Genomic DNA, 25,532 nt, shown 5'->3' on the forward strand with positions numbered 1-25,532 from the left:
CAGGCAGCTACTGAAGAAACAAGAAGTGATGCTATGTTAACAGGTACTGTTGTTAACAGCTGTACTTCAGTGTAACTGTACCTGCACTGAGGGATACTGAAGCATAACAACATCAGCTTCAGGAAACCTCCTGCAATGTTCAGCCACGTGTCTGTTACAACTGGCTGCAGCAGAACTCTGCTTCTGCAAGCAAGCAACGCACCTGGGAGTACAGCTGATCATTGTGGATTTTATTAGTGTTTTAATTACACAAATAGAGTAACCACACCAACTTCAAACTACCCAGTGAATGGAAAAAGAATATATAAATCCCTTTGCCCTCCAGAAAAACTTTCATACAAATATTAAGCACATCTTTAAACACAAAGAAAGAAAATGAAGATCATAATGTACACAGACATCCACTTGGTTCAGTTTTCTAGCTGAAGAGAGGCATCCACATTACATGACCCAAATGCAAACCTGCCCTATTTACAAGTACTTGTGGCCTGACCATACTTGACTGCAGAAAGAGGGATGCTGGATGTAGTTGAAACTTCTTGGCAATTGTCAGTTTTGTATCACTGTCTACTCTTCAAGGCTTCCACCAACCTAGGAAAAAGGGTAAACCAGTTTATTGAAAAATCATTTCAGAGATGCCAGGACACCTTTAGGAGTAAGTTATCCTTTCTACTCATGTGGGCTCTTGTTTTAAGATGACTGCCCGGAGCAATACAGCCCTAGTTAGAGGGCACTGCAAACAGGCAAGTCCTGAAACGCTCATCTTTCTGTTCTCACAAGTACAAGGAAGCTCTGCAAACCTCTAATTCATACCTTGCTTTTACATCAGACTTTCCATCTTTCTTCTTTACGAAAGATGATGTGTTAAAAGACACCTCACTAATGAAGCTAACAACCAGATTTTTACTCACCACTCCATTGCTTCATCAAGCCCCGTGCCTTTAGTAGCAGAGGTTTTGAATATCTGCCATTTTCTGTCCTTCAGTGCTGGTAATCCCAGTGCGTTTGCCATTTCTGTGGGAGTCATGGCCTGTTCCATGTCCTGCTTATTTGCAAACACCACCAAAATGGCTTTCTTCAATTCTTCTTCCTAAGAAATGAGAATCATGCCAAACTGTTTGCCAGGATTTTTAAACTAAATTTATTTACGCAGAGAAAACCTGTAGGACAAAAAGCAGCTTCTATCATGGCCCTCCTCCAGCTTGCCAATTTTAGTGCATTACCAAAAGAATGACACCTATTCTGAATTCCATTTGCTCCCACGTCACATAGAAGCACTTTCAAAACAAGGCAAATTTCATAACATAGCAGCACTCTGTAAACAGGAGGCAGATTTAACAAGGCATACTATTCAAAAGCTTATAGCACTTAACACATCTTCCCTTTATTACTGTTCCATGCACTTTTTTCAGCTTCACTGCCCAGTAGGACACCACTGGAATTCCTTCAGGGCCTGATTTTCTACCACTGATGCACCGAGCAGCTGCCCTTGTTTTCATGCAAGGCAAGGCAAGTTTTCATGCGACCAAGAGGCTAAATGTAACCTACTGTCCAGAGAATTACTGTGCAGAAGTATAAAATGCCTACAGTACATTGAGCTTGCTTCAGTTAGAAGTGCTGCATGGGCCTGTTCTGAGGGCTGAAGCTTCACAACCAAACGTGATACCACTGAATCAAGTTTCACACCTGCTCCAAGAACTGTAACACTTCATTTCCATTTTACTGATACAACCATCATTGTTCTCATTTTCTTACCTCCAGCATAGCAACAAGCTCCGATTTTGAAGTGCCAATCCTGTCTCGATCACAGCTGTCCACTACATAAATGACTGCATCTGTATTGGAATAGTAACACCTCCAGTATGGCCTGCAGAAGACAAAAAAGCCATTTGAAGGTTTAGCAGTACTCTACAGCCACATAACGAAAAGCCAACCAGAGGAAGTAACAACTCTCTCTGGGGTTAAAAAAAAAAAAAAAGAAAGAACTTATCATCATGAGGTTATAAAAAGGACCAGAGTGGTACAAATAATCACCAGCAAAAACTAAGATGAGCTTTTTTAAAGAGCTAATTCATAGAGGTACGTAATTACTGAGGGTCATAACCATCTTTTTCAGGACTACTGGAGCTAAAAAGGAAATTAGCACTGCCCCTTATTGAGCAGTGTTCAAAGTGTAATCCTGAGGAAGGCACACAGGGGTCCTGCACAAACCATTACAATTATACATGGAATGGTTTGTTAAAAAACTCAAAGCTCACTACTCAAAAAAATTATTGCCTATGTTCAAATATCATCTTATAGCTTTGCACTCTTAAAAATATGAAATTTAAATATAAATGTTCAGAATTCTGCCTAGTTCCATGCTACACAAGTACACTAGCTTTTCAAAGCAGAACCAGTGAAATTAATTCACTTGTAATCCAAAACAGAGGTGGTAGTAACAGAACCCTATCAAACAAAAGTGCCCTCTTGTCACTGAGTTTAAACTCAAAGGAAACAACTGTCAGAACAGACAGCTATGAGAATTCTAAGAACTTTGCAAGCACTTTTTACTGAAATTTGATGACATCTTTTTATTTGTAGATACACATTACCTTATGCTTGTCTGTCCTCCCAGATCCCAAACTTGAAATTTCAGATTCTTGTATGTCACTGTTTCAACATTGAAGCCAATTGCTGAAACAAAATTACACAATTTTACTGATGATCCTTCCTTTTTCTTTTCCTGAAATACACTTAGTTTAAAATCATCACGCCTAAAAATTCCTCACGAGCAACATGGTGATGCTCACATCCCTTGAGAAGTCACTCCAACGTGCATTTATGGCTGAAAATAATGCATCATAAACATATTATAGAGACCTGCCAACAAATGCTAAAGTTGTTATAAATGAGTATTAGTGTGCCTGAAAGCGTCAAAGGAAACAAAGTAGCAGTTAAAGGAGCAGCTTGCTTTGATAACCAACAACTGACAGCAGTAGAATGCTAAGGAACATATCCTACATGTCAACACCAGATCTGTGGCCTTGAAAGAACACATTAGAGATTGCTTCTCAGCAGAAGGCTTTATATCGTGATATCTGAAAGATGGCATTTTCTACAGAATGTGGAAGACAAGAAGAAATGCAGGTAGTTTTCTGTGTTAAAGAGAAGTGTTTATATAACAAAGTTAAGACCCTTGTCAGTAACAAGAAGTGAGAATCACAGAATCACCATGGTTGGAAAAGACCTCCAAATTCACCCAGTCCAACAGTCCACCCACCACCAATATTTCCCCACTAAACCACATCCCTTAAATTAAATAGGTGTGACTCATTGATGCTATCCTATGTAAAATTTGCTATGTACAATAACAACAAACTCTAGAATTCACACTAGTGCTATATTTAGAGAGAAAAAGATTCAACGCTCCATAGCTACTAGTTAGAGAAGCCTACCAATCATACTAATAACCTTGAGGTCAAGTACTTATTGCATTCAGTAGAGCAGCATAAAAGATACCTTTTCCTTGTATTTCTATAGCACACCATAAGAGCGTAAGAGAAAGCTCTTAAACGTAAGTGCCAGGCTGCAACAATACAAGGTGCATTTGTTTACAAAGTAAGCACGTGAGAGTTCAGCTGACAAAGATGACATACCAGAGCTAACAAATCAGCTGCATTTAGTAACGGACCGACTGCTTACTTGGAATGGTGGTAACAACTTCACCAACTTGTAACCTGTACAGGATGGTTGTTTTTCCAGCTCCATCCAGCCCCAGGATGAGAATCCTCATCTCTCGAGTTCCAAACAAACTGGAAAAGATGGTGGAGAAAAAGCCCCCTACAAAAAATAAAAGCAGAACAGAAAGCCACCTCTACGTCAGCTGGCAAAGCAGAGACTGTCCTTCTTACTGAACAGCAGCACATTTCTTACATTCAGAGAAAAAAGGCAAGTTCTGAGTGCTGAACCACATCCTTCTCTCATGGCCTCATGCAATTATTTTATCACAAATCTCCCTAGCACAACGAAGCTTGCAGAAGCATCGAGCTTCCTCATCGCGGTTAGTTTTCTCATTTGCCAAAATCTGAGCCATCTCCTCCTTTGTTTGCATCGGCCTCTGCCTTGTCAAAGCCAGAGACCACCACACAAGGACACTGCGGCACAAGAAAGGACTCCTTCTGACGCCTACGGTCTCTCCCGGGACCACCTGCTTCTCCTTCCTTCAAACGAAGCGCAATTCTTCGGGTGCTCACCAAGTCACCCCGCCGACCAGCACCCATCGCCGGGTCGGAACGGCGCCGTGAGCTCCACCGGCAGAAAGCGGCACGCAGCTCCCCGCTCGGCCCACCCTCACGCCGTTCTGCCACACGAAAATGCAGGTCAAACGCCACGTCCGTGTAGGTTAGACTCGCACGAATCGCCCAACCCCTACATTCGGCGTCTCCGCCTCCCTCACCGCTCCGCTCTACAAGCACAACCCGGCCCACCGCGCACCCCTGCCCCGACGCCCTCACCCATGTCGAGCCGCTGCGCCGGGCCCTGCCCGCCCTGCCGCTCCTGTCAGCGCCACCGCTTGCCTGCCCGCAGCTCCACGTCGCGCGCCTCGGCGAGTAAAGGAGGCGCTCTCCCCACCCCGCTTCGCCGTTTCGACACGGGGGCGGGACGGGCTCTGCCTGCAAGCAAGAAGGGGAAGCAGAGCGCAGGGCGACCCTAACCCTCCTGATACGGAAGTACACAGGACGGGAGGAAAAAGGAAGGAGAAATAAGAAAAAAATTAATAAAGCGGGCCGACGAGGAAAAGTGACGAATCTGCTGGTGCGGAAGCAGCGTGCGCGGAAACGAGGGCGGTGGGGGGGGCGGGGCGGCACCCCCCCCCCCCCCCCCCCAGCCCTCAGTGCCCCATGTGTCCATGGCGGTACAAGTGCAGGTGTATCCGCGCTGATCGTTCCCGCTGTGACCAAATAAACACACAACATCCGAGTCCCTGTGGGATTCGCTGCAGACTTGCGCTGTGTAAAATGGCGGTGGAAGTAGTACCCGTCACAAACAGCGTTCCACACAGCTCTGCGTGATGTCTGAGCCACCACAATCCCCATATTAGTTCCAGCACAGGCTTTCTCATTAAATACAGTGCTTCCTGATTCTCACTGATGAATAGATGAACAAAAACGCTGTGAACCATCAGGCAAAAGGCAGCTCTGTAAATCATTAATAGCCAGCAATTCTTAGAAAACAGATAACAGCTCTTATCTGACAACAGGGAACAACCAGCCCTGTGTGACAGATAATATCAGCACACATTAATTATGTGAAGTATAAAATAAAATGCCACTACATAGTGGCAGCTCAGGATACAATTCACAAGGCACATGCAGAGAAGTGAGCTGTAAGATCAGACAATGTAGTAAGAAATCCACACAGTCTCATGTTCTTTTTTACGTAAGAGACAATGAGATATGAAAATCTCTTCTAAGAATAATCTCTGTCTACCTACAGAACCAATCTGCTACTCAAACCTGCCTGCTCCCTCTTCAAGCGCTGTATTCTGTTGCTGTACTCCTGTTCCTGCTGAAGCAGCACAGAAATCTTCAGCTCTCCAAGCTGTAAGAACATAATCTATGGCTGTCACCTTCTGTGCCTTTCCTCATGTTTTTTTTTCTTGTACCTAGAGTTCTTCAAAGAGAGGAAGTTTGTATCCATGTCAGCTGAAAAAAGGCAGGGCAATGGGGAAGATAAACAAGCAGCTTACAGTGTAAAAATGATCACCTTTCTCATAAAATCCATATCGAAGAGTCCGATCACATTAAACGTGTGTGAAGCAAGAACAGCATGAACAAACAAACCTTTCCCTTTTCTCTGAGAGCATCCATAAATATGGTATCATCACAGTCACAGAACAACAGCTTTCATTTCCTTTATGTCCTCCATTTGGATTCTTTCTTGCTTTAGTTCTTATATTAATCAGAACTCACTTAAAAATGATTCTTTATTTTTCAAGTTGGGAGCAGTAAGAAAGAATGCACAAAACTGATCCAAAGGGATAAGAAAAAAAAGGTAACAAAAATGCTTTTTTTTTTTTTGGACATTGTTTAGAAAATGTGTCATTTATAAAATCCGATGATCAGAAAGCCTGCCCAGACATGCTGCTTCAAGGGGCAAGCTTCATGTATCAGTCTTTTAGGTCCTTGATATCCTTAGGAGACCACGGATACGTCTCACAAGGGCTTGAATAAAGGTGTAACGTGACCGAACCTTAGAGTATAACCCCTCAATGTCCAGAAGCTTCTTCTGTAGGGATTCACCAAAACTGTTGGTGGTTTCAATCTGAAGCTGAGAAACAGAGATTTGTTTCAGTCGACAATACAAAATTTTATCATTCTAGAACATGTGTTTATCCATCACCTGTCAACATCTATCAGCTTTTTCACAATACTTTACAATCTTTAGGAGTTAAACAAAACTTTTTCTTATAAAGGTGCTTGAGATTGCAAAAGATTTTGAACAGACTCTTTTTTTGTGCACAAACAGCAGCAGAAATGTCAATGGAATTTTTTAATAAAAATGGTATTTTTTTTCTGCTGCTTTTGCACCCAGTTAACACAGACTATTAAATTTCTGTGTAAGAATAAATCGATTCTGTTGTAAATACTCACACTTTACAGTCTGCTCAATTTCTGCTCAATAACAATGTGCATTCTGTATTTTTCAGTAGACTGTGACATCTCACCTGATCTATATCATGCTGACTCACTCGATTCAGTCCACTGCTGAAATCCAAGCTGGACTCTGAACCAAAAGAACCTAGTGATAGAAAATAAGAGGTTAAAATTATGTTGGCTATTCAACACCATCATTTTTCCACACCGTCATAAATGATTTCAAAATGCAGTACTCAAAATTTGTCACTAAACTTGCGTATCAGAAATTGAAGTAATTTTTTGACTTAACATATTTTCTCTATGCAGCCATGATCACACAACCTGGAACCTTAAGCAAAAAGTTCCTCCTCGAGTCACTAATCTTTCCGACTTCTATCAAAATTCAACACATTCTGTCAAATCAACAGTGCCTACAATTCTAACAAGCGCTTTCAAAAACACCAGTCTCCATTCTAGTTCTTCATTTTCTCTTTGTTTACAATGTTTTCATATGCATCATTTTGGATCACCGGTCTGATTTCATTATTTGAACTTTACTTTGTTTGAACAACATAAATAAAATAGCAGTTCATTTGAAGATTGTGTGTAATAGACAACACTCCAAAGTCTGTGGCTGAACAATACATGTACTGTCAATTCTTCCAAGGCAAGTCCAAACATATATCTAAATCCAAACAACCTCTTTATTAAATATAAATAGCAAAACATTAGTAGTAATGAATCAGTTTTAAATTTAACCATCAGTTTAACTCAAAGGCATCTTGACATATCAGAAATTTTACCTTGCAGTCTTCCTCTCTTAAATGATATTCTGGAAGACAGCAATGAGTCTTGGGAGTCAGTGGGTGTGTAATTCAGCAGATAGTGTTCCAGATGACGCCAAAGAATGAAGAGACATGTTTCTATAATATCTGTTGACACATCTCTAAGTGAAGGAGTTTGAGTTTGTCTTTAGATTGTACATTTACTATATAAGCATATTTACACAACCATTTAGAAGCAGCTGAAGATATTATCTCAGCCACTGTAATTTCCTCCAGCAGCAGGTTCCCACTCCCACAGCTGATAATGAGGGCCTGGAATGGATCACATGCATCCTTACCTGCTTCCGTACTGGCTAGACTAGTTCAAATGACTGTGACTGAATGTAATGGTACTTGTAATGGTAGTTCAGTTGCAGCAGTGTGTTAAAGCTCAGGTCGTAAAGCTGGAAGCGGCTGTACCAGCTACAAAAGGTAGACAGGTACAAAAGGTACACAGCTGCAAGTGCACACCTTTCCTAAGCTAGATTTCAGGGGAAAATTCTGAGCCTCTGCAACAATCATTTTGTGCAGTACTAGTTATTTCAAAGAATTACTGGTATTCACTAGAAAAAGCTTATGTACAATTCACTGTAACACTGGGAACTCCAGTCTCTTTCATGAGCATCTGAATTATTTTTCAGAGAATTTTTGCCAGCACACTTGTACACATGTGTACATATCTAGTGGGCCGGGATACTAAATTTAAGAGCTGGACAGCAATAATATTGGCAATAATAATTATGATGATGCGTTGATTATTGTTAAGAAAAATCCTAGTAAGGGTGTCTCTATGATGGGAATTATTACTGACCTCATCTTCCAGTCACAGTACTAATTAAAAAATACTTACAGCCTGAAAGTAGCACAACAGTGTGCACTATTTTAAGTTTCTGTATTTCAAATTTTCCTTTTGTATGATGTGTTGTTCAGCGTTGTCAGAAATCTAGGTTAAAATAACCTGTTCCTATTTCCCCGCATTTTTGGAGGGAATTACTTTGAGGTTAACTTCAATTTCAGAAGGATACAAGAACAAAGAGAAAGCAGCTTGGCTTGGTTGTTTATTAGCTTCACTAGACGTCGCCTTGCCAAAACATATTTTTGGGCAGTAGAGATTTTATCAACTCCAGCTGGCATAACTGATTGACACAGCTGTGACAAGAAGAGGAGAAAAGAAAATTATAGCAAGTCAGAACAGAAGGAAAGAATAATGAAAGAAATAAGCAAATAAAATTATTTACCAGTATCTAGAACTTACTGTTGATCAGCTATCTCTTCAAAAGTCTACACTTTAATTTTAACTTGCATAACCTCGCTTGCCAAAATATGAATAAATTAACTGTATCCTCAAGCAACTTATCTGTCAAGAAAAACGATCATTTGGTTTATCATTCAGTTTACTCGTTCACTGTGACAGTGTTTCTGTATGAAGTACTCATTCTCTCTGCAACCCTGTCATCTGTAACCCAAGGTCTGATGCAGGAGTTACAGCTACTACAGCTACTAAACACTATACAAGTTGCATCTATTTAGCCAAGGAGAAACAGGATGAATAGTCCCAAAGTGTTAACAATGGTTCTTCAACATAATGAAAAATCACTCAACAAGTCCAGTATTACCCCCCATCAATTTTATGCCACCCATTCTATGGTCCCTTCTATCAACAGCAGAAAGGACCACGCAAAATAACTGGAACTACTGATCTAAGATACTTCAGAGTCCTTGGTATAGCTGTATGCGTTACAAGCAACACAGTCCCCACAAAGTCAGCAGATGTTACAAATGTTACCTCTTTTATTTCATCTGGTGGGAGTTGCTCCACATTTTGCAGTTTGTTAACACTCTGACGATGGCTATCATAATAACTGAAGAAATCATTAGTGCTCTGTTTCAGTAGATAGATGATAATGCCCAAACCAGGCAAGCGCCAGTATGGGACCACTGGTGCTTGTGTATCTAGAAAAGGATGACCAAGTTATAATAAGCAAATTAAATTAAGAAAAATGATAAAAATAAAAAATCTAGAAGTCAATACTGCTCTGTCAATAAAGCAGTGAAGACATGGAAGCACTGACAAGTCTGTGATTTATTTCTGTGCCACAATTCATACAAACAGAAGTCTGGCAAAAAGTTCTGCAGCAGCAGTACTAGAAGGCAGTCAGCAAAGTACTGAGTGTAATACATGAAAATGTAACTACAACGTACAGGGTACATTTCTTAACCACCCAACTGCATAACAGTACAGCCAAGCCTGTTGCTATGTATTGTAATGAGGAGTCACACTAAAACTAATCTTACATGTCATAAATAGGGTCCTAGTTTTGCATAATTTAATCCAGTACAGTTGCTAAAAAAACAAATGAAAAAAACCCTTACCTTCCCCTGTCTTTTACTATTTGTTTATATCCATGTTTGTTTGTTTGTTTTTAACTCATGCAAGTATTTCTGAGGCTCCAATGGGAAGTGGTTTAAAAAGTATTTTTGGTTATATTTATTTTAACTTGATTAGTTCCCTGATTTCGATTTGTTCAAGGCTGTAAAATCATTTGTTGTAGAGTATGAAAATGAGCAGCTACATCATTGACATGAAGTATACATGAAGCTGCAGTCCCTGCTATGTTATTTTTTACTAGCCCAGATGTTGCTGTTCAACATCCAAAAAATAGGAAGCCAAAGATCTCACCTTGACGAGGCCCATCTCGGTTGGTTGACTCTGACAGGCTAGGAGTGAACAGACAAACAGTGTGCTCAAAAGTGGGGGCACTCTGCAACATCAGCGACTCACAGTACTCCATCACATTTGCACAGATCTCAAAATAAAAAGGAGATGGTGTGCAAGTTGAAACATGGATAAAAGTCAATAATCAGCATTTGATTTTTCTTTGTATCTATTCAGTTGAATGTGATGATTCTCTTTTCTGATCAGCTATAGCCCCACTTCCATTTCAAGTCTAGGACTAACAATTTTACCCCTCTACTAGTCACAATTTCTGGTCACTCGTAACTCCTCTTGGGTTCTAACTTAGTATTCCCCATGCCCCCTGTATCCAGTCTTTATTTTGAAATTCTCTGATCAATTTAAAGCTTTGAAGTTGCCAGACTTTGCATCCAGAACAATAACGATCACTAATGCAAGTTTAAGTAACCAAATTTTCAATGACTATTTTGAATAGAAATTAAATGTGGGATCCTATACCAAACTGCAAACAGCGCAGAGCATTAAAACTAGTCAAAATCACATGAAAGTACGACAACAAAAGTAACCTGCACAACAGGTAAAATTCCATAATTTGAGACTGAAGGTTCTTGCAACTTCTTTTGTCCTTACCTGTTGCATGGCCAACTCAATTTCATCTCTCTTGTTCACTCTGTCTCCTTCTGCGTTATCATCCTGCAGTTTGAACTGACGTAGCCTGTCTGAACCACCAAATCGACTTAGAAGTCCCAAGCACTGGCGCTGCCATCAGAAACACACAGTTCAATTAGAACCTCGGCAAAGGAAGTGCATGATCCTCGTCACTTTTAAAAGCAGAAGAGCAAGACATCCCTCACCACAGTGAGAGACAGTGATGCAAATAAGACTTTCAGAACTTCTCAAGCTACATTTCTATCTTTCAAAACACAACGCTTTCACTCACCTTTAGTTAAATTAAAAGGTAATGACATCCTAAAACAGCTCCTTGAGAGATGTGATTTAGGAAGGCACAACATTGTCTAACACCTCTTTCAGACTGTTACACTGACTAGCAGCAATGACAGTTTAGGTTTATGTATACCTATTTAAAACACATTTATCTGTAAAGAAGAAAAATCTGGATATGGAGATACTAAATTGCATAAAAGTAGTAAAAAAACCAATTCAGTAGTTTCATAAAAAAGGAAGAAAAACCTATAAATTTAGTTTTACTTTATACAGTTGCTAAGATCATCATAGTGGCTCACACTGGAAGTCAGTTTCAGACAGAGTGTTCAAAAAGATACTGAAGATTAAACATTTACTGGTAATTGCTTTTAGGAAAAACTATTTGTATTACCTAATGAAAATAACACGACAAACTAGAGATAAAATTTACAGTAACAGATGACTGATTTGCAGTTTTGCTCAGAACAGCTCCAAATTAACCAATTAAAACTCCTTCTAACAAGAAACATTTCTGCTGTTCTGCATGAGTTTCTTGCTGACATCATGCCAGAGAGAAACAACTAGCCCAGCATTTCAGCAATCATTTACATCTTGCTACTCTGCTTTAGGGCGGTCAGTCTAGCAGTTACTATCAGAATGCCCAGAAAACACATCCTTCTCTTGGCAACCACAAATATTTGTCAAGGCAGCTCTGTCTACAGACAGTTTTCAAAGAATCTTTCTTTACAAACATCCTTGCTGGTATGAATAGCAAAGCTTCAAAAACACTGCTGAATGATGAGCTGCAATAAGGGCAACAGTTACAGCTCCTGAGCAAAACTTACTCTATCTTGGCTTTACTTTGGATTCTAAGTCATAGTTATTCTCAAAAGGAGAGCAAAGAAACTTAACATAAGCATGCTAAATGTCCTACACTGTTGAGCTGGAGGCATGCTGGTGGCAGAAGTGGTAACAATATCCTGCACCACTTCACATGCATTGGCGTTGACCTCAAATTGTTCTTCACATAAGGTAAATCCTAAGCCAAGGAGAGCAAAAATGTCTCCGACTTAACTCTTACATTGCCAGATGATGTCTTTTCTATTTGTTTCAAAACAACAACAATCACATCCCCAAATCAAATGGCAATAAATAAATAAATAAACAATACACATCCTATCCACAAAACACACACCAAAAATTAGCACTGCACGTTCTTTTTAATGTTAGGCAATGCATTTCTTACCTATTAGTCACAGTATAAAATCTACAGAACCAGGAAGCAACTCTGATCTATATACACAGTTCTAAAAAGACAGGTGTTAAATATGTAACTTTATCACCTGAAATCGACCTATGTGTCCTTGTAGCTCCATCTGTGTCCCTTCATTAACATCAACATCCAATTCATTTAGCACCCCTGGTAAAAAACACAGCCATAAAATAAACTTTTTCAAAAGAAAACAAATTAAGGCAGTATAAAAGTGTATTTAAACACAAGATCAGAAAAAACAAATCATCAAAACTATCTAAATTTTGCACATTTTTGAGGAAAATATTCATATATGAATGCAGCTAGTGTGCATGCTATGTAGGTTACTAACCTGCAAAGTAGTTTTAAGAAGCACAGTATACCATACACAAATTAATATTTGGCCTCAACCTGCAACTCTGTACTCCTTTCTATTGTACTCAGACCTTCTTTTGAACAGAAGAAGCCATCAAATCAAAATAGAGAAGTTATTTTGAATTTTTAAGCAAGTCTTCTAGAATCTGTAGAAATCTCTGTATACTTCAAAATAATGATTAGTCCTCCATGAAGATAAGTCACAGTAGAGAAATGTCAGTATGTTAATCCACAGAAGTTCCAGGAAAAAATAATTATTTGTAAAGTCAAAAAAAAGAAATAAAAATGCAGAAAACATTAATAAAGATATGGGTACACAAACATTTTCTGACTTTATTTCCTCAGCTGTAGCATTTTCTGAACGAAAATTCTTTTTGAAGCTACCACGTGCACTTTGAATACTACTATTAACAAGTGATCTTAAAGACAAAAAGGACTTACTTCCAGGTTGGATAATGAAAAGAAACTGAACATCAAATGCACGTTATACTAGTCTACTAATTCCTTATAGAAAACAAACTCCAATATTCATGCAAATGCAGGTAAGAGAACTCAAAACAACAGGTTCTTACCAGGCAAAGCTGCCTTGCTGATTATTCCTGTCAGGGAGGCCAGTTCTTGGAGAGATCCTACACTAACATCTTGACACCTCAGGATCGCCTGGATAGTATCTGAATGGGAAATGAGAAACTGCAAAACCTGTAACACGTGAAGAAAAAAGGAAACATGAATCCATCAAAATTTAGCAGTAAACAAAGAGGAAGCAGTGTTCTAACTTCTGAGGGAATTTTTACAACAATCTCTCATTATCACTGAAGATGTTATTTTAAAATAGCTTACTTAAGCAGAGCAAGATGACACACAATTTGATTGAAGGAACAATAACAGTGATATTTCAGCATCTTTCACAACATACCTGTCCCGCTGCTTGCAGGTGTTGTGCCATGCTGGATGTGAGAATCACCTGGCACAGCTGAAGAGCTGGAAGAAGAATCTGGCGATAACGTTCCACTGGAGCAGGAATGAAGACTGGGGGATCTCTCATTCCATACATTCTTAAGAGATTCAGGGGAAAACAAGTATAAAGAAAAAATAATAAAGAAAAATGAGGTCCATTCATGCAGCAGAGCCTTAGCTTAATAACCACCCTCAACCTAAAAGGTCGCCATTAGACATTTTCTCCACACAGACATAATTACTTCTTTGCACTACACCATACGAAAACAGACTAAGAAATAAGTCTGTCTTAGAAACAAGACATATGCTTTCTCTGCTTTCCCAGAAATAAAACTAAATGTTCTCAAATCTTTTATGGAGAGATGTGCTTGATTCTGCAGCAATTGAAAAGCACAGTCCTCTACAAACGCCCTATACGTTTCATATGATTTTACACATGTCACTGACACTTCTATACAAAGTATTTCATATAACCACAGAATTGTTTGGATTAGAAGGGATCTTAATGATCATCTTGCTCCCATCTCCCTGCCATAGGCAGGGTCATCTTCCACTAGATCAGGTTGCACAAAGGCCCATCCAACTTGGCTCTGAGCACTTGCAGGGATGGCGGTGCCCACAGCTGCCTTGGACAACCTGTGACAGTGCCTTACCACCCTCAAAGGGGAGAATTTCTCCCTTACACCTCATCTAAATCTACTGTCTTTTCATTTACAGCCATTACCCTTTGTCTTATCATTACACTCACTGATAAAGTGTCCCTCTAACAGCTTTCTGGTATGCATGCTTTAAGTAATGGAAGGCTGCCAGAAGGTCTCCCTGGAGCCTTCTTCAGATGGCACAACCTCAACTCTCTTGTCTCCACAGGATAGCTGCTCCAGCCCTTCAATGTAGCCCAGGATACGGCTGGCTTTCTGGGCTACAAGCACACACTGCTGGCTCATGTTGAAGTTTTAACTAACCAGCACCCACACATCCTTCTCCTCAGGGATGCTTCTCAAACCATTCTTAGAACAGTCTGTATCAGTGCTTGGAATTGCCCCAGTCCAGGTGCAGGATCTTGTATTTGGCCTCATTGAACATCACGAGGTTCACATGGGCCCACAATTCAAACCTGCCAAGGTCAACTGTACCACACAACTTGGTGTCCTTTCTTACTTGTCTAAGTTTTACTTTTTCCAAAGTTTGAACCCACAGTAATTATTAAAAATTGTAAATTTAAACCAATGACCAAGGTTTCAAATTTGCCATGGTCATTTTCCCTGAATGCTCGCTTTTCTGAGCGTCGACTTCCTTCTCTCAGTCGTCTTGCATTGACCACCAATATGACAACGTACCAACAAACCTGCCAAGCAGTATATGGCTGATATTTAAGTATGTGAGATATTTCTGAAATTATATTTATTCTATCATGTTTATTGTTCTATTGGTAGTGCATCATGGGGGAGGATTAACTTTCTACTTTTTGTTCACCAATTATCAATCCCCCTAAACAGTGATAGCTGACCAGCTTTTCAAATATTAGTCTAAAAAAAATATTAGTACATGGACCGTTCCTGCCTAAGGAATCAAACAAATACAACTTTACATACTATAAGCAACTGAACGTGCAAGTACACTCACTTGGAATTTTTCTCTCAATAAAAGAAAAAAGCTTGAACAAATGCAAAAAGAATATATCCACTAAAACTTACTCAAAAGACTCATGGCAATAAAAAAAGATAACGTGCTCTCTTTACTGTATTACAGTTTCAAAACCAACTAGGGGAACAACACTTACCCCTGATGATCTGTTTCAGGTCGCATGTCATATACTTGACACTGTGCCAGCCTCACAATCACACCAGACCGCAACAGTTCTAATGCCCCTTGCTGACTCTTAGCTACCCTGGTGAGGAATGCCTAGAGAACAACAGAAAAACTTAAGTACTTGCTATTGGCGATGAACAAACAACAGACTTATAAGTCTGTTCCTCTCTTGATTCTAGCATCATTTCAAATACTATTATTTTAGAACAGCATTTCTGCCTACAATCAATTTAGACTATAAATAAGCAACTCAAATTTAGAAACACAAAATTGTTCCTTAGGTGCTCTTACCATTTTGGATTCATAGGTGTACAACGCCTTAAGTAAAGGTGGCTGAGGCATGAGTAAGCTCTGAAGAGTGAGATCATCATCTACTAGGCTATCCACAAGCACCTTCAGGTAGCCACTATTGGAGAGATACAAAAGCCACTGCTGCTGCTTGTCTACTGAAACAATGCGGTCAAGCAAAGCCAATGCCAGCATCTGGGATGGAAAAGAAAAAAACAAGCAAAATTGGAAACTAACAAACAAATCCAAAGCAGGATTAAATCAATAAGATGAATGAGATTTCTAAGAAATACCCAAGAATATGAAATGCTAGGGAGTTGTTTCTAATCAATTCTTAGAAGCAGAATGTATTTCTGTCTATAATCGTAATCCCTTCTTTGTAAAATATTTTGTAAAAACTCTTGTTTCAGTATAGGACAAACCAATTATCTTTCCTCTAAGCCAATCACCTTTCCACTATTGCTCATTCTTTAACAAAACATTACAGATATTCTTCACCAATAACTATGCCAAAATATTTTTTAATGAAGTACTGCTATAAGAACTATTAGTAATTAAAATCAGATTGTATTCTGACTAGATTCCTGTCTACTGAAGTTATCACAAAATAATTACTTCTGAAGTCAACAAATCTTTTGAAAGTGGGAAAGTTAACCAGTAAATTCATGATTTAAAGATAAATAGATAAATGTCATAGCAGCTCATATCTGCAATCTTCTGCAGTAGTCCTTGATTTGATACTTTTGTTTTTAAACAAAGGGACACATTACTTTTTTGACAAAATAATATGTATATACATCCATACTTCTAACAGCTTGAAGGATAAGTGGGAGGACAGAAACGTGAAAGAGACAAAGTATCTACAAAGAATGTTCCAGTTCTACCTCATGAAATTTACCTTCTCTGCACAGTAGGAAAATGTTCTCTATAACAAACAAAGCAATAATTGCAGAGGAATAGATTTATTTACCCTGCCTATCTCATGGCCATCACAAGCATCACGACAGACCACCTCCATGAGAGCTGCCCCGTAACTCTCAATAATTGCCATGTTTTCTCGTTGCAATTTACTGAACACATCTTCAGGAGCTGTCAGACGTTCCCACATTGTTTTTTTAGCTGTAAAAAAAAACAAAAACAAAAAACAAAAAACAAAAAACAAAAGTAAAGCTAAAAAGGAAAAATACTAAGATGGGCAGCTTGGCATTAGCTTAGTTATAGCACTGCTCAGGCTACTTCTTTCAGGGCATTCTCTATGTTGAAACAGAAGTATAAAAACCATGGGATAATGGCTTTTTATTGAAGTGCAGATGTTTTCCCATAAATCCTTTTTGTTTTTTTCCTAAGTATCACATAATGTGCCAGCCAGAATTAATAAAAGTTTGTGCCTGTATACTTACTCCATTGTAAATAATCTGTATGAAATTATTTTAAGATTGAATACATGCAAATTAAAATAGCTCTTAGAGCTAAGAAATTTCACTGAGAACAAAATACTCAGTCTGAAGGAAAGTAAACAAGATGAGGTAAGTGGAAAAGTCCTGACTTCAAAGCCAGCAATAAACTACAGAGTAGTTTATTGTAACTGAAACAACAATTTCAGTTATTTCCACTTAGGCTCAAAAAGCTGATCAAGTAATAGCAGTCTGCATGCACAATTAGTGACCCCAAGTGTGTTTTTTCCATCCTCATTCAACACCTAAGATGAAATAGCAGTAATAAATGCTGATGAGTCAAGTACCCAAGCCATTAACAGAGACAATATAATTTTGGCCACAAGCTCTCTTGGCTGTTTCAGTAGCATCTGACTAGCCTGAAAAAGGCATTTTACTGAGTTTTTGTTTGTTTGTTTTGTTTTGTTTTTTTTTGCTTTGTTTTGTGGTTTTGTTTGTTTTCCCCTGGAGTCTCCCACTAAACAGAAAGAAAGAATATTATCTCTGAGGTTGTTTGGTTGTTGTTTTTTTCTTTTTAAACATAATCATAGTGCCATCACTAAACACATGAAGGTGCAAAGGCAACGTATTTCTACAGCTATAACTGTTCTGATAGGTCCAAGGAATCTCCAGTTTTTCAACAACTTTGTAGCTGTGAGTCATAGCTCTACATGAAAACAAATGCTGTATCTTCTTGAGTGCCTAAGTAGACAGAGAATTCAAATAGACAGAATTTGTATCATAAACTATCTCAGCATGTTTGGTTTTTTGTGTGTTTTTTGTTTTTTTTTCCTCTTTCCCAAAATACAATTGAACCATACCAGCATCTAAAGTGTCTGGTTCATCCGGTCTCTGTGCAATCTGTAAATAATAAAGCAGCGAGCCATAAAGGTGTGTCCTCACTCTCTGGAATCCACCACCTGTTTGCAAGAAATGTTCACAATTAGAATCAAATAGATGCAATGTTCATAAAGCTATCTTCCGCTGACACTTTTCTGTGGCAGAGCCGGTAAAGATAAAACAAATAGATTTATTAGAGTTCTACTGTTTGTATAAAGATGTATATACGAGTAAATTCAGCAAGTTTATGCTGCCATAAATAATAGGGCATGAAATTCCCTTTAAAGTAATTTACACTCTCTTCTGATTGTTCTGATTTTAAAAAATAGGCCTTTTTTAATTATTCTTTTTCATATTAGCAATATCACTTACAATACCTCAATATGAATCTAACCAAATTGACTGCAACCAAAAAAACTTCACTGCAGTAGGTTTGTTAAATCGAGCAGTTCAGACCATCTTTCTACCTTCAGTGGTTAGAATTCTTACACGCGCCTTGCAAATACCTGTTTTCAAAATGAAATCCAGCAGCTTTTTTAAGATGATGTGGAGTGAAGAGTCACCAATGGAAGCAAAACCCACGGATATGCTCTCAGAGCCAGGTGATGAGGTAAAAGAACCATCCAGCATCAAGACGTATTGGGACTGTCCAGTCATTGGGACTGCAAGTGGCTGTTTCTGCTCTGTTTTCACAGACTGGCTAAGATGGGCAGTGAGGGTGAACACAGCCCCTGCCACCACTGGCATCAGCTCCTGAGCTGCATCATCATCCAGGATCTTAACACAGAAGAAAACAAACAAGCAGTAGTGGAAGAAAAAAAAAGAAGTTCATAAGTGTCTAATTTCATGAGTTACTGTATGGGAATTGCTAAGTCACAGCCTAAACCAATGACTGAACACCTGGTCAAGGGACACAGCCAGCCTTGGGAGCACAGGTAAAAGCAATCAGGGTTCCACTTTTCCCTAAGCCTCGTTTCAGGACTGACTGCTACAAAGGAAGGATCTCTACCTGGAGATGCCTCCTTTTGGAGTATCTGATGTGCCCTTGATCCTTGGGATGGTTAAGCAAATCTTTCTTTCTTTAACTGGATTGTGACAATCACCCTTTTTTGGGTAATTTAGAACTGGTTATCTGCCATGACTTTTACCTACAGTTATAGAAGTAATTAATTTAGCCTCTCACAGCTATTTCTAATTATAGAATCCTTACTCTTTCTACTATGAGGATTCATTAAACTCTTTCACTCTTCAGAAGAAGTATTGAGAAGATTTAAATGAGTATCTAAATGCAATAAATTAACAAATGCAGTACTGGTTGTCTTCATCACTTCAGTGAGTTCTTCTGTGTTCATTATCAAAATGGGCTGTCTCCTCACTCACCTTTTCCAGGCAATTATTATTCCAAGTTAATACTAAAATGTCTTTGAAATTTGTCAATATAAGGTTCATAGTTCATATAGCTATTCTGTTCACAGTGCATTCTAACTTCAGCACAGTACTAATCAAATAGCTGAAAAGAATACTAACGGCACAGAAATTTTGTTTCATCTCTAATCAAGAATGCTACATGTAGAGTAGTTTCTCTTTCAAAAAGACAGAGCAACAAAGTTCAAGGAGAGAGCTGTTTTCCAATAAAGCTTTACCTTGTCATGAACATCCTGTAATAGATCACGGATAATCAATTGTCTGTCTTCAGCCTGTATAAGATCCTGGGGGCAGGCAGTGAGTATAATTTCCACCAGCTGCCTCCATGACTCTAAAGCATGCTTCTTAGCATGGAGGCATTGCAGCAGTTTATTCCGCTCCACTACGTATTGCAGGATGGTGTTGATCTCCTGACCACCCATGACAAAGAAACTTGAGTTACAATATGCTAACAGAGGTTAACGACAAAGATAGCTTTCAAGATTACACGTTTTAATCTATTAGTAAGTCTTTGGAGAAAAAAAGGGTAAGTCTTCAGCTTTAGAAAATTGAAGGAAATTTTAACATACACCTTAAAAATGAAAAGAGACAACTGTGGAAAAAGCTGTCCATGTATTATCTTCTCATTTTAGCGTCAGTCATCTCTTTCATCTTTCCATTTTCAAATCCAATTGCAAATAAAGTTAAAAGATAGTTATTTTTTGATGCTCCTACTAAGATTCTCCAACTTCAAAGAAACTAACTGTGTAGAAGAAAGCAGAAATAAAACTGTTATCTCCTACAAGACAGGCAAGACAAACTTGGTTGATACTGTACAGAGAACAGTATGTTAAGAACTAGTTTCTCTTAACAATATCTTTTTTTTTTTCCACCTTCAGGAATTACTAACTCAAAGTTCAGGACTCAAATATACAGGTTTCCATGGTAAGGCTTACTGTTTAACGCTTTATGAAATTCACCAAGAGAAACAACAGCAGCTTATTTTTTATTTTCTTACCTCCATAAGTAAAGGTCTCTGACCTATTGCTGCCATTCCTTGCAGGGCATTGACTTCTGCAACCAAAACTCTGTGAAGATGCTGAAATGGGAAAGGATTATGAAAGGATTATTAAAAATAAGAAACTTTAACCACAGGAAAGATTTAAAATTATTTAGGAGGAAGCTACATGGTAAGAAATGCAGTTAAAAGACTGAAGTTCAAATGAATCTCACCTATTTTTTAGGTTTCTCCCATATTTAATTCTCTAGCTACTTTTAGCTGTCAAGTCTCTGCTTGCTGATTGCACTTTTCATCTCAGCACTTGTCTCCATCTGTTCCTAAATTGTTCATAATTTTCATCAGTTCTTTCAGTACATCACAACTCCCTTTTCTTGTCAATCTTCACTACAGACCTCTTGCACAGATGTAAATGTTTATCTCCACATTTACAGTGTAGAGTGCCTAGTTCGTAATGTGGAGTAGCAGTTTTCTCATTGCCATCAAGATCACTTAGATATTCTGCTCTACTCCTGCTCTGTTGAGTGTCTATTAGATCACAATTTTTTCAGATCTATCTACTCTGAAAATACTCTGAAAATAATGCTTCCTATTTCCATGGAGACTACAACAGTTACAAAGAGCACAATAACACTATCTGATAGAGCAAATTCTCTACTACAAAACATTCTTTTTCAGTGTAGTCAACACCATTAGCTAATTCATGTGGATGAGCTGACTGAGATGCTCTGTATTTTATCTTGTGACAGCTGTGCATGGCCATCCAGAATACAGCTTGTCCTTCATATCACTTTCACCACTGCTGAAACGCATCACCCACTTCACTGCACTCACATCCACTCTTCGGTATCCATAATATTCAGCGAGCATCAATGGGTGCAATTTTTTTCCACACACTTTTGCTTCACTTGCACTTCCACGTCAAACATAATTTTGTCAGACTGCTGTCTGCTGCCATCTGTCACACAGCAACAAAACATACTGAAATACTGGCGGGAAGGTTCAACCTCTACTGCCATTCCGCCAACATCCACCACTGACACTGTGGGCCAACATAATAAAATAGGAAGCACTACTTTCACAGCAGCCCTCATATTATATACTTGTCAAGTACTTACTCCCACAAGACATTATCTTAACTGAAACCTTTAAGGGCAACTGCAGTACACAAGTATTTTATGGACAAAATTGTGTACATATGCAGTACTACACAGCTGTATGAAATGCAGCAGTCATTTCTGTAATTTCATTCGGCTATTCTGAGGAGGGAAGATCATTAAAACAGAAAATATTCCTGAAAGCATCTTGAACTCATAAATCTATCAGGTGTAAACGCAAAATCTATGTATACAATATAGAAGAAAATGTAAGTTAATCCAAACAGTTTGCACAGCTACATTCTTTGTGTAAAAGCAACTTTCAAAGCATAAGTATTGAACTGATCAATTAAAAGAAATTAATAATTATCAGGATATAAACAGCACACACAATTTGAGAAGAAAGACTGTGCACCTTGACATTGCAGACCACTTGCCCACGTGCATTCTTGTGTTCACAATTAGCAATGACTTGCTCAATCTGCACGCGGTCAAAAAAATCCAGTTGCAAAGGCTCTGGAATGTCCTGACTGAAGTCAATTGAATCCAAGATACTTAAGATTTTCCTGCGAACTGTAAATACAAAACAATTCAGGATGTATTCTGAAATACCACAAGGAGTCAAAAAAAGGATCAAATAAAAACAACTGATGATAAGAGTCTTATTTACCTCTGCAAATTCAAATCTTAATGTCTTAATGTCATTTCAAAAGAAAACTAAATCTTCTGAAAGTGCTATCAATCTGCATAACGGGGTTAAGAACATTTTCTAGAGCCTTAAATTGTTAATATGCTGCTTTCTATTGTTCTCTGTTACATATATTACGTACACACTTGCAACTACATGACTAAATTTTATCTCTTATCTCTAAATTTATCTCTAAATTTTATCTGGCTGTTTCTTCTGCAGTCTTTCTGAGACTTAAAAAGACGATAAGGAATCTAAAATTAATTATCTGGCGTTTATATTCCCTGTCATGAATATACAAGCATGTTAAGTCTTAGCAATAGTCTCACTGTTGTTACTGTTACCAGTGAATTTACAGACTGCCACCTCCCAGTTCTCCCTCTCACAAGGGAACCCACTGTTCTTCTTCCCTTTCCAGTCTGTTATTTTCTACTCTCCAACCATCTAGGTCAAGGTTCTAAAATTTGTTTATTTCACACTAAATAAAAGTATTCCATGTGCTTCTGGTGTTTTAAAAGTTTATTATTTTCTTTTTCACAGTGTCCTCCTCTAGAGGCAGCCCCAGTTCAGGATCAGAATGCTTCACTGAGGAATAACTAACAGCCAGAATGGTTACCTTTGGAGGCAGTGTCAAAATGGAGAAAACCGCTGACTGATCGACTTTCGTCTTCCATCCCTCCTTCACCATCAGCTGAAGGTAATGACACAATAAATTAAAAAAATTAAGAGAAAAATGCCACCTATTTTAACCATACTGAAAGGGAAGACAGAGAGATAACGCAAACTTTTCATGTTAAAGTTATTAATACAGATAAAAGAGCCCTGTCTGTTAATAAAAACGAAAACAATACATCTCACAGAAGTTACCAATTATCAAATACAGATTTGACATTGCTTGAAACGCCTAAAAGCACACTCCATCCCCCAGTACATATAATGCAGTCAGATGAATACTGTAAAATGAACAAGTAGGGTATCTGAACCAGGAGCCATATGTCCAGAAGGATCAAGAAAAGTGAGGGAAAAATGCCCTGCTGCTGCAGCCCCTTATGGTATTTTCCTGCTACTCCATTAATTCTCTGTACATAATGACTTTTACTGCCATCTGCTTATATTGCTCTTGATTCACTACTAATTTGTTCTGAAATTACGAAGTCTTGCCTTTTTATGTAACATTACATTTTAAGGCATCTTGGGTTGAAATATCTTTTTTATGATGCTGTACCGTCAAAAGCCAAATTGACCTGTAGCTACTATCTGAAGCAAAGACAAAGCAGCGATGAGCAAAAAGACGCCCTTTTTTTCTTTCACTTTGGAGCATTACAACCAGGTTCATCATCTTTCTTACTGTGTCTTCAGTGGCATTTCCAGACCTAAGAACACATTAATTTTCAAAAACCGGAAATGAATGTCACAAACCTATAGAGAAAAGACTTAAAAATGAGCCATTTTCTCATACTTTCATTTATTTGAGTTTATTTGTCCTCACAACAAATTCTTCTTACCCAAGTATGGTTTCACAGGCATGTCATCAAGCAGCAGATGCAGCAGTCTCTGTGTATGGGAGCGCTGGCGGTTAAGTGACGTCACTCGCATTTCTATAGCTGCAGTTTTCATTAACCATGACATCTGGTTCAGTGTTGAAATCTCATGTTCTGAGTGGGGATAAGGAAACAATTATAAAACTAAATATAAACAATACTGCTCACTCCAAGGAAAGCAATTTTCATACGAAAAAGCTTTTAGAGGATGGTATTAGTAATTGCTCAATTACCAATTGTTCACAAGACAAAAATTAATGAGGGATCTGACAAAAGCTGTTAAATGCACATTGATATTTTGAAGGAATCATACACATGCATGTATTTAGAATACAGAAGGTATACGCAAACAAACAAACAAACAAGTACATATCTTTCCTCTAAGATTCCTACAGATGCAAAGAATGCATTGAATTTTAAGCAGGCACAATCTTATCCGCGTACAAAAGTTACCTCTTATAGAAAATGGCAAATACTGCAGCTGAGTGAACAAGAAGTCCTGACTGGTCCTCAGGTATCGCATAGTTGGACCCGATGTGTCAGAGCATGCACATAACTGATAGATCACCTGACAAAAAACAGCAAATATTCATTTATGGAATTTATTACAGAAAAAAAAAAAAAAAAAAAAAAAAAAAAAACAGAAGAACAAAACAAATCAATAAATCAAAAGCAACATAACTGTTTTAATGTTCAAACATTATAGCCAGTATTTAAATATTATAATGTTGAAGGATTATCAGCATGTGCAGAATTACAAAAACTAGTCACCTACAACATGACACTGAATAATCCTTCTCGTTTGTCCATTTCACTTAAACGTCAATTTTTTTTTTAGGGTACAGGTTCACCAAGACAGGAAATGTCATCTTTTTTTCCCCTTCCCCTTCCACTTTCATTATTTATATTTAAAAAACAAGATTTCACAGACTAGCTGCATTATGAAGCTGTGTTTTTTATTATTTAAGGCCAAACACCAGCTAACCTTGCTTACATGTCAAATCCAACTGTCATCCCTCCCTGCTCCCCCTGACAAGACAGAAAGACAGACAGACGTCTCTGCTGCAGAATAAGGAAAATAATTTCATTTACTTATTTGTGATTATCTAGTATCTTAATTGTTGGGAAATTGCAGTTCCAAACATTAAAGCAAAAAAAGTGGTATGTGGTCACAAAAGACTCAGTCTTGATAAAAATATTTAGGTTTGTAAGTATATTCCAAGTTCTGATATGAGTACAGGCTCTTATCATGTTGTTGGAAGATAAAACATTTTCATATAGGAAAAGATAGGAGAGGAGTTCGATATATAAAAAAATCTGACAGATGCTTGTTAAAAACAAAAAAATGATGCATTTCACTGCCATGAAGCAGCTAATTGTATTTAAAGCCTTTCACAACTTGTCAAAAGAAAATACGCTGAATACCTGATAACAGAGTTCTGCAAGATGAGGAGATTCCTGAACTGCTGTAGGCCCATTTCTTGTTTCAGTGCCTTTTTCCAGTATGTTCAAAATAGCATGAAGACAAGTCCGTGGACAACCCAAGACACCTTAAAAATACAAAAAATTCCTAGCATTCTTGATCCTACCTGCCTTCATGACAAATACAGACTGGTACACAGAATTACAGAAACTGAATTCTTCAGATACCTTGTGCTGTACCATACAATTTCAAAGAGCATCAGAAAAATATTAAAAAAAAATTCTAAATTAAAATAAAAGCTGGAAGTCTTTCAGTGAAAATCAAATGAAAACATCTATAGTTAC

The 25,532-nt window shown here is 38.2% G+C and overlaps 2 protein-coding genes across 3 annotated transcripts in view; both read right to left on the bottom strand.

The window, feature by feature from the left end:
• Nucleotides 1–209: 209 nt before the first annotated feature.
• On the bottom strand, nt 210–4,599 carry ARL1 (ADP ribosylation factor like GTPase 1). 2 transcript variants are annotated; one of them, XM_042889611.1, is made up of 6 exons: nt 4,497–4,599; nt 3,685–3,822; nt 2,595–2,676; nt 1,756–1,867; nt 912–1,090; nt 210–591 (listed from the first exon to the last, which is right to left on the bottom strand). In XM_042889611.1, the coding sequence occupies exons 1-6, from the start codon at nt 4,498–4,500 to the stop codon at nt 561–563; spliced, it is 546 nt and encodes a 181-aa protein (XP_042745545.1). In that variant the 5' UTR covers nt 4,501–4,599; the 3' UTR covers nt 210–560. The 2 variants fall into 2 exon arrangements, with proteins under 2 accessions (XP_042745545.1, XP_042745546.1); XM_042889612.1 differs by lacking the exon at nt 4,497–4,599 and adding an exon at nt 4,108–4,452 and having other exon boundaries at nt 3,685–3,824.
• A 1,351-nt stretch (nt 4,600–5,950) lies between these two features.
• Nucleotides 5,951–25,532, bottom strand: part of NUP205 (nucleoporin 205) — a 43,541-nt gene continuing 23,959 nt past the window's right edge. The window contains exons 22-43 of the mRNA XM_042890067.1: nt 25,191–25,315; nt 24,219–24,333; nt 23,730–23,879; nt 22,841–22,915; nt 21,952–22,109; nt 20,440–20,520; nt 19,661–19,852; nt 18,524–18,794; nt 17,999–18,097; nt 16,715–16,863; nt 15,748–15,939; nt 15,428–15,549; nt 13,607–13,745; nt 13,263–13,389; nt 12,407–12,483; nt 10,770–10,898; nt 10,125–10,251; nt 9,231–9,397; nt 8,470–8,593; nt 7,424–7,552; nt 6,710–6,783; nt 5,951–6,312 (exon numbers count right to left, since the gene is read on the bottom strand). Coding sequence (XP_042746001.1) covers nt 6,160–6,312; nt 6,710–6,783; nt 7,424–7,552; nt 8,470–8,593; nt 9,231–9,397; nt 10,125–10,251; nt 10,770–10,898; nt 12,407–12,483; nt 13,263–13,389; nt 13,607–13,745; nt 15,428–15,549; nt 15,748–15,939; nt 16,715–16,863; nt 17,999–18,097; nt 18,524–18,794; nt 19,661–19,852; nt 20,440–20,520; nt 21,952–22,109; nt 22,841–22,915; nt 23,730–23,879; nt 24,219–24,333; nt 25,191–25,315 — 2,975 coding nt within the window. The 3' untranslated portion in view covers nt 5,951–6,159. The remainder of the gene's footprint in view (nt 6,313–6,709; nt 6,784–7,423; nt 7,553–8,469; nt 8,594–9,230; nt 9,398–10,124; nt 10,252–10,769; nt 10,899–12,406; nt 12,484–13,262; nt 13,390–13,606; nt 13,746–15,427; nt 15,550–15,747; nt 15,940–16,714; nt 16,864–17,998; nt 18,098–18,523; nt 18,795–19,660; nt 19,853–20,439; nt 20,521–21,951; nt 22,110–22,840; nt 22,916–23,729; nt 23,880–24,218; nt 24,334–25,190; nt 25,316–25,532) is intronic.

Source organism: Lagopus leucura, unplaced genomic scaffold, assembly GCF_019238085.1.
Source record: "Lagopus leucura isolate 7727_CA_CO unplaced genomic scaffold, USGS_WTPT01 Super-Scaffold_100159, whole genome shotgun sequence".
Classification (NCBI taxonomy): domain Eukaryota; kingdom Metazoa; phylum Chordata; class Aves; order Galliformes; family Phasianidae; genus Lagopus; species Lagopus leucura.